Raw genomic sequence first — 9,093 nt, forward strand, 5'->3', positions numbered from 1 at the left:
TATATATATATATATATATATATATATGTAAGCATTTATGATGAAGACATATCTAACTAATCAAAGACATAATCAGACAATTGTGTGTCAGTCCCTTTCCCGTTGGTTTACAGATTCCGAACTGGAAGACCGACTGATGTTCTGGACAAGTTCTGCATGTTCATCCAGCAGCTGTTCAAAATCCCGTTGTCGTTGTTCAGCATCCACCTATAATAAAAAAAAAAAGAATTAGGAGAGTAGGAAGGAGAAGTAACGAATGTGGGGAGGGTGGTAAATCATGCAGAATCTAAATGGTTATGTGGTTGTATAGGTTAAAAAGACTATGTATATATATATATCAGGGGCGTGCACTCACAGGCATGCAAGGTACGCGTTGCATGCTCTGTGATTTCATATCTATATCATCGGAAAATTCGATAAAAAAGGTTTCTTTTGTTTCAAAGAAACTCCGTCCAGGTATTTTCGAAATATTCTGCCTCCCCTTCCCCCTCTCTCAGTGACTTGTTCGTCTGATTTGAGAATACCACCTCACCCCCTCCCTCTCTGTTAGTGTACAATTGTTGCTAACCTCGTTCCACTTTCTGACCCGAACCAGAGCAATCCCATAATTCCTGCGTTAGCCAGTCGAAATGTCGGAACAACCTGGCGGTAAGTTTGAATTTTTTTTTTTATCCAAAGCATCTGTTTGCCCTATTATATTTTTGGAGTGTTCTGAAAAAAAAAATAAACGAATATACCATGGAATATATATAATTTATGAAACTTTTGACAAACTAAAAATCTATTGTAGATAATATAAAACTGATGTTCACACATTTCTGATTATAGATATCAGGAGCGTAAATAAACTGAAATAACTTTTACATAAAATCGAAACTACAGCTACTAGTTGACTCAATGGAATTCTTTTTTTGCTCTATAACATTCACTGATGATTGATATTTAATAATCCGAAACATATGTCCATAGTCGCTCCTTGCTTGCCGACAGAGATAACATCACACTGTTCTTTGTCTTATTATGTGAATTAATGTAAAAAGTTAATTCTTAAATTGTCTCCCTTGGTGAGACTCGCTAATAATTGTCATTAAGATTCTGTTCTTTTTCTTCAACTAAGAGAGAAAGATTACTGGAGAAATTTTGAAAACGACATTGTGTGTATCATCCTTTAATACAGTTCATATCGTTCGCACATCGGGTAATATGATTCGTACGTCTTTATGTTCAAATTCCTCGAGGATCGAATTTGCCTCTTATCCTTTCGGAGTCGCTAAAATAAGTACCACTTGAACAGTGGGATTAATGTAATTGAGTTACTTCCTCCTACTAAACTGATGGCATCGTACCAGCATTTGAAACCAATTTAGTTGGTATCGTTTTGTATGCATGTATATATGTATATATATATATAAAGTTAGTTGCAGAATAAAACCGTTAGGTCATCGACTCAAAAAAACCGTAGCCCATCAATGACCACATATAAGAAGTACAACATAGACCACAAAACCAAATTAGTAAAGGGAAGTCAAAATTTTTATACATAAGAATAAAAATCGATTAAAAATACAATAGAATAATATAAATAAATAAATAAACTGCGATTAAAAGTTGATTAAAAATATTAGAGACCGGTACAAATACTGTAGAATAAAAAAAATATATATATATATAGAAAAAATATAGAGAAAAAAAATAATACATAGGGAGACGTAGCACAACAGTTCATTCGCTGAGGCCAATAGCCAATAAAAACAGTTCAAGATAAATAGTATGAAATAGTAGTAAACAATCTTTTAGAAACGGGACTAGGAACAATGGAAATATAAATAAAAATAGGAATATAGGAATAAATACAAACATATAAATAAAAATATGGACACTTTAAATAAGCCTACGATACGGGAAAATCCTAATATGGGAATTTTTAAAACAAAAGTTTCGCGACACAGAATAAGAGAAGTAATCTGGTTCTCCCCCCCCCTTTCCCTCAGGGTAAGAAACTTACCAAAAATGTTCTTTAGGATCTTAGAAAATAATTTTCCTAGGGACCACAAATACTACAATATTTGTAACAGGTCTACAATTAAGTGTTCCTACTCAGGAATGCCAAATTTAGCATCCATTATTGCCTCTTTAAATAGGAATAAAATAAATAAGTTAAAGCTATGGGAATGTCCGCCTCAGGGAAACCCTGTTTCTAATAAAACCAACTGTAAACCACACGACGATAGTGGAACGAGCTCTTCATTCCCTCGGATTAGGCCTAAATCTGGGAATGAGGTAAGTGGAATGGCTGATAAGAATAAATTTCTGGGGGCGGTTAATGATGTTGGAAATGACTTTAAGGGTGGCCGTAAAAAATTATGTAATTGTAGGGACCCTTCTTTATGTCCTCTCGACGGACTTTGTTTGTCCACAAACGTAGTGTATAAATGCGTAGTTAGAGACGAGGACAAACAAAATAAGTTTTATATTGGAAGTTCAGTGAATTTTAAAGCCAGGTATAGGGCGCACATGAGTTCCTTTTCTAATGAGAAATATTATAATTCCACAACACTCGCCTCTTATCTGCATGACCTCAAGAGGAAGAATAAGAAGTACTATCTTGAATGGTCAATCTTAAATAGAACCCCCCAATTTAGGGCTAATATTAGCAAGTGCTTATTATGCATTACGGAATTCCTTTCCATTCTTAGGTCTTTTGGGCCGAAAACCTTGAATAAGTTTATCGAGGTAATCCCTTCTGGCAATCATAAATTTTCCTCCACCTTCCTAAAACTATATAAAAATAGAAATAAGAACAAAAATAATAGTATTAGTAGTGGTAATAATGGTAGTAATGGTAATGATAGAAATAAAAAGACAAAAATATTGATATTAAAATATAATAAAAATATGGATACAATGGTAGTATTTACTTTTTATTTATTTTTCATCATGGCTTACGTTGAATTTGAAACCTAATAGTCTTTAGTTACTAAACCTGCCTGAATATTTTAAAGGGTATACTAAAAATTAGATATTTTTTCTTATCTTTTTTTTTGGTCTAGTCCATATTATTATTTATTTAAGCTTGCTCTCATAATTATGATTTCTTTGACTGATGACTTCGTTGATGTCTGTGTGTCTTTTCTTACCCTGAAGAAGGGGTTATCACCAATTTGTGCTCTATTGTGCCCTAAATACGGTGATATACCCCCGAAATGACCATAGGTGTTCTGTGTTTGTGTTCCACCTATACTTGTAATCCACTGTAAGGGGGGGGGGGACCAAATTACTTCTCTTATTCTGGGTCGCGAAACTTTTGTTTTAAATATTCCAATATTAGGATTTTCCCGTATCATAGGCTTATTTAAAGTGTCCATATTTTTATTTATTATATTTTTGTATACTTGTAATCCACTGTAAATGATGTTTATGGTTTGACGTTACTGATGTTACTTGCGGAATGGTGAAATATGGATTTTACTTTGCCACACTTTGGACGTTCTGTTGTTGTTTTGTCCCGTGTACTTCGGTATTCCTGCTTATGAAATTGGATTTTTCCTACTAAATTTGCTGTTGAACTTTCGTACTATTTTTATTGGCTATTGGCCTCAGCGAATGAACTGTTGTGTTACGTCTCCCTATGTATTATTTTTTATTCTACTGTAATTGTACCGGTCTCTAATATTTTTAATCAACTTTTAAACGCAGTTTATTTATTTATCTATATTATTCATATTATTCTATTGTATTTTTAATCGATTTTTTTATTCTTATGTATAAAAATTTTGACTTGCCTTTACTAATTTGGTTTTGTGGTTTATGTTGTACTTCTTCTATGTGGTCATTGGTGGGCTACGGCTTTTTGAGTCGACGACCTAACGGTTTTATTCTGCAATTAACTTTGTACCTATGTCTCAACTAGTTTGAGCACTTCTTTTACAGCCTTGTATAAATTCTTGGTTTTCTAATACAAAACTGTTAATATTGAATAATTATATATATATATATATATATATGTATATATATATATATATATATATATATATATATATATATATGTATATATATATATATATATATATATACATATATATATATGTATAAGAATTGGATGAGATATGACGGCTCGGTCATATCTCCCCAGTTCTTATATTAACCATTACAATCCAGAAATACAACACGAGGGATAACGGTAACAACAGATCAACAATTTATTCTAGGTTGGTGTAGAGCCGTTTCGTTCCTGGGTGAACAGGCATGCCGCTAGAACACTGAGGAAGCTTCGACCACATGTCAGGGTCGAGTTGTGAGAGCCGGGAAGAACGTCCTGTCGCCACAGCTGCTGGATGGATAAGAGATCGAACGTTATTTCTTTCTCTCCACCTGTTGCATTGCGCATGCGTGCTCGGGTACTTCCGCTGACGGCAAGTCCTTGCACATGCGCAATGGCACTTCCCAAGTGGTGAGCTGGTAGAATCATTAGCACACAAGACAAAATGCTTAGCAGCATTTCGTCCATCTTTACAATCTGAGTTCAAATTCCGCCAAGGTTGACTTTGCCTTTCATTCTTTCAGAGTTAATAAGTACCAGTTACACACTGGGGTTGATGTAATCGACGTACCCACGCCCACCAAATTTGAAACCTTGTGCCTGTAGTAGAATTAAGTACCAGTGAAACACTGGGGGTCGATGTAATCAACTATTCCTCTCCCCACAAATTTGAGGCCTTGTGCCTATAGTAGAAAGGATTATTATTATTATTATCAAGGTGGTGAGCTGACAGAATCATTAGCATGCCAGGCAAAAAAATGCTTAGCAGCATTTCGTTCATCTCCATGTTCTGATTTTAGATTTTGCTGGGGTCAACTTTGCTTTTCATCCTCTCTGGATTGTTAAAATAAGTACTGGTTGAGCACCAGAGTCGATGTAATCAACTAACCTCCTCCCACAAATTTCAGGCTTTGTACCTATAGTAGAAAGGATTATTATTAAGATAGTGAGCTGGCAGAATTGTTTGCACACCGAAATGCTTGATTGCATTTTGCTTGTCTTTACGTTCTGTGTTCAAATTCTGCTGAGGTTGACATTCATCCTCTTGAGATTGATTTAAAAATTACCAGTAGAGTACTAGAGCTGATTTAATTGACTTCTACACAACTGCTACCACCACCACCACCCCAAAATTACTGGCCTTGTGCTAAAATTTTAAACCATTATTATAATCATTCAACTATGAGTTGGGTAACTTTTCCGTCATCTCATCAATACCCCCACCACCATAACCTTTTTTTGCCATTTTTTAAAAACATTAAATGTAATTTTTGTCTTTCAGAAATTCCTAGAAGAACTTTCCAAAACCCTTAATAAACATGAACATTTTACTTGTCGTACTGTAAGTTAATGTCAATTCTTTTTTCTTCTTTTTTATTGCAATAGTTCTTTGTCAATAAAATTTCATTAATGCAGAAAGTATCATATGAATGTTTAAATTGTTTCTTAAACAATACTCATTTTAAAATGTTTTGTATAACCCACACATCAAAGTACTTAACATTATTACACTCACTTCAATGACCTGTCTATTGTTTATATCAACCGGACAGAGAAGAAATATCCAATTATAAAAACGGATAAATCTGAACAGAAAATAATAATAATAATAGTAATAATAATAATAATAATAATATTCCGAACAATAATTCACTGCCAATCATTTTATAATATGAAACATTGATCTCGACAGATTGAATATTTTGAAATAGAAAGCAAATGTTTGGAATATTTTTTTGCATATCTCTTATTTAGTTGTCACCAGCAGATAAGAGCATGGAACATGGCCGAGATTTTCGGATAAAACATTATGCAGGAGATGTAACATACAATGTCAATGGATTTTTGGATAAAAATAAAGACACTCTCTACCAAGATATTAAAAGAATGCTCTTCAATAGGTAACTCCTTTTGTTTGAGAAACTGCATGTCCCTTGTCTGTGACTTTTAAACGACTACCATTGTAGTTCCTCACATATTCATATTACATATTTGCTTAAAAGATTGTAATGAACCTTACTATCTAATCTAAATTTTGTTTTATAATAAAAATTATAAGCTATAAAGGATTTTCTGGGGTCCATTTCTAAATAGGTAAGTCAAAAGTTGACCTTTTAGCTCCTAGCTTCTAGAAACAATTCCTGACTTCTTCTTTTATTCCATATTGTAATAATCCCTTAAAGGATGATCAAGCTGTACCTTTACTCCTCAAAGACTTGGTTTATGATTTACATTCCTGTTTCTCTTTAGAATACTGAAATATTTCACATTACTATTATGGAGTAGGGGAATTTTTGCTTTTATTACTCCTTTGAAGTGCCTTAGCTGAATAATGGAATATCTTGAACTAGGAATTGAAACTCTTATAAATTCAAGTTGTATGGAAAGCTTCAAAATGTTCTTTTTCACACGTCTTCTACAGATTAGGTGGATTCTTCTTCCATTAAATCAGAAGTCGCCTAGGATTGCTTTGTTTTATTCTCTCCCTCCTTTTCAAAACAACCTGAAATTTACATACACCTAATTTACTCTCTCTACTTTCCAGTAACAACAACAAAAAAAATCTCAAATACAATCATTTTCAACAATGTAACACAAACACAAGATAACAATACTACAAGTTACATACACCACTCTCCTGACATTGACAGCTCCACATAAAAGTGAAGAAAGTAAACTGACATCAGCCTAGTGTCTCTGGTTGGCTGTTGAGTCCCACCCTTTGCAGCTCCTGAATTTTCAGGTTGCCCAAATTTTCCCAGATATACAGAAGCAGTTTTGTTCTGCCTTATCAAATTTCTTTCATAGGCCTTGGACATAAGTCTTTGAGATCAGCTGAACAGTGGATAAACAACTCCAAACTCTTTATTACTAACACTTTTTACCATTCTTTTATCATCAATGTCGCTGCACCTCAAGTTATTATAATGAAAATGTCTACATATATTCCTTAATAGTGTCTAACTTTAGGGATAAATCTTTTTATATCAGAACCTACATACAGTCCATCTACACTTAAGTAACTCTATAATTTTTTTGTGCCCTACTCTTCATTATGAGGATTTTCCTTCCTAAACTATGAAAAATAAATAAATGGCAAGAAATCATCAAAAATTATAATTTATATCTGATTTTCTAAAGAAAGAAATAAAACAGCTAATGTTTAAACTTCATAACATGAAGTCAAATGCTTATGGATGATAGCAATAGTCACTCTCATGCATTTATGCATATCTTATATCAGTAACCACTATATCATGTTTATCATATATACATATATATCTTATATTTTTAGTCACGTTATAATGTTTATTATGTATATTTTCATATCTTTAGTCAGTATATCATGTTTATCATATAAAATCATTCTATTTACATGACTTAGAGTTCCTCAGTTGAGTTTTTTCTTTTTTTCATTTAGAAATTTTGTGAATAAAAATTAATTTAAAATCCATATAACCTTTATTCACCTCTTATCCATCATATTCTCCCCTCTATATTCTCTAGTATTGGTGTCATGATAAAATTGTCATAGACATGACAACTTCTCTTCTATAGATTTTCAATTTCATATTTATTCACAAAATGTTTAAATGAAAAAGAATCAACTGAGGAGTGATAGAAGTAAAATATTATTCTAGTTGTGGTTTGATAACTTATCAGTAAATAAATATCATTTTAAAAATTGGTTTGTATAAATGAAGCAGGAATGTATGATATTTGCTTTAGTCTATGACTGTGTGTCCTATTCATCTTTGTACAAGTCAACATTTACTGTATACAAATATAGAATTTTGTCTCACGTGCTTTCTTCTAAGTTATACTTCAAATGACACATTTTATTCATCTTTCTAAAACCACCAAAAGAAAATTTTAAAAAAATTAAGGGTAATGAGGTATTTTATTCTTTCTTTTTCAGCAAAGACGAATTACTAAAACTTATGTGGCCAGATGGCAGCCTTAAAATATCTGAGGTAAGTATAATTCGTTACATGGACTATAGATGTTGTCTTACAGTCACTTTAAAACAAGCTACATAGAAAAACTCTCTAGAATATCCGTAATTGATTCTGGAAGTTACTCTTTAAAACTAACATCAGGAGATACTCTAATACTCCATCAATACAGAATACAGAGGTTACTCTCCAAGGGGTGACACACATCGTGTCCAGATTGTTCATCTTCTTCCAGGGACATTCTTCTGCTTTTGAAGTGGCCATGCCACACAAAACATTGCATATGATCCATTGCCTTGTCACAGTAAGCTTACCAAAGTATGCTCAATGTCTCTGTAGCAGACTTCCCATGTTTAACACAAAATTTCATGTTGGCTCTTTGTTCCTGTGCTTGACAAATTCACAGACTACAGCATAGATGTGATCACAAAAACACAAATTTCACAACTTGCAAAGAAAAATATAGTGATGTCACTCAGCACACTGCCCCATGAAGGTTACTGCTAGCTCCCACTGTGCACACAACCATGTACTGCCATTTGTTGGGTTCACTACAGAACTAGTCCGGGAACTTTTTGATTCCACCTCGTATATATACACATACATATTTCAACCACAAACAAAACACTTTGATTTTGTCTCAAGTTGTTTCTTATATTAATAGTCATTTTCCTCTAGCACATATGCAGAATAATGGATACAAAACTAATATATTCAACTCTATGCAACTTACTTTTGCAGACCTCTAACAGAAGACCGATTCTAAGTCACAAGGAGCCAAATCAAACTGTTTTAAATAATACATGTTACTCCTACTAAATGTGTTGAGTGTCTTTTTCTTTTGTTTGTCCGCTCATTCGTGTGTGTGTGTGTGTGTGTATATATATATATATATATATATACATATATATATATTGAAGATGAATACAAATGAAAATGCCACTTTTTAAAAACATTTTTTGGGTGTTTTAATTAACTTACATGTTTCGGTTTTTTTGAAAAACCTTATCAAAAATGAATATAAAATATGTGAGAAGAGAAAAGGGCTATTAATAAAATAAAATTAAAATTATGAATGACATTCATAGTTATATATAT

General features: G+C 32.8%; 1 protein-coding gene and 1 long non-coding RNA gene across 3 annotated transcripts in view; one reads left to right on the top strand and one right to left on the bottom strand.

Moving 5' to 3' along the window:
* The window catches only part of LOC106871031 (unconventional myosin-Id), a 107,701-nt gene that overhangs the window by 77,021 nt on the left and 21,587 nt on the right, over nucleotides 1-9,093 (top strand). Inside the window, exons 12-14 of the mRNA XM_014917289.2 lie at nucleotides 5,322-5,381; nucleotides 5,795-5,940; nucleotides 7,959-8,013. Of these exons, the coding sequence (XP_014772775.1) occupies nucleotides 5,322-5,381; nucleotides 5,795-5,940; nucleotides 7,959-8,013 (261 nt within the window). The remainder of the gene's footprint in view (nucleotides 1-5,321; nucleotides 5,382-5,794; nucleotides 5,941-7,958; nucleotides 8,014-9,093) is intronic.
* Nucleotides 1-9,093, bottom strand: part of LOC106871032 (uncharacterized) — a 130,570-nt gene that overhangs the window by 15,226 nt on the left and 106,251 nt on the right. The gene's annotated exons all lie outside the window — the stretch shown is intronic.

The sequence above is a fragment of the Octopus bimaculoides genome, chromosome 9 (assembly GCF_001194135.2).
Source record: "Octopus bimaculoides isolate UCB-OBI-ISO-001 chromosome 9, ASM119413v2, whole genome shotgun sequence".
NCBI lineage: Eukaryota > Metazoa > Mollusca > Cephalopoda > Octopoda > Octopodidae > Octopus > Octopus bimaculoides.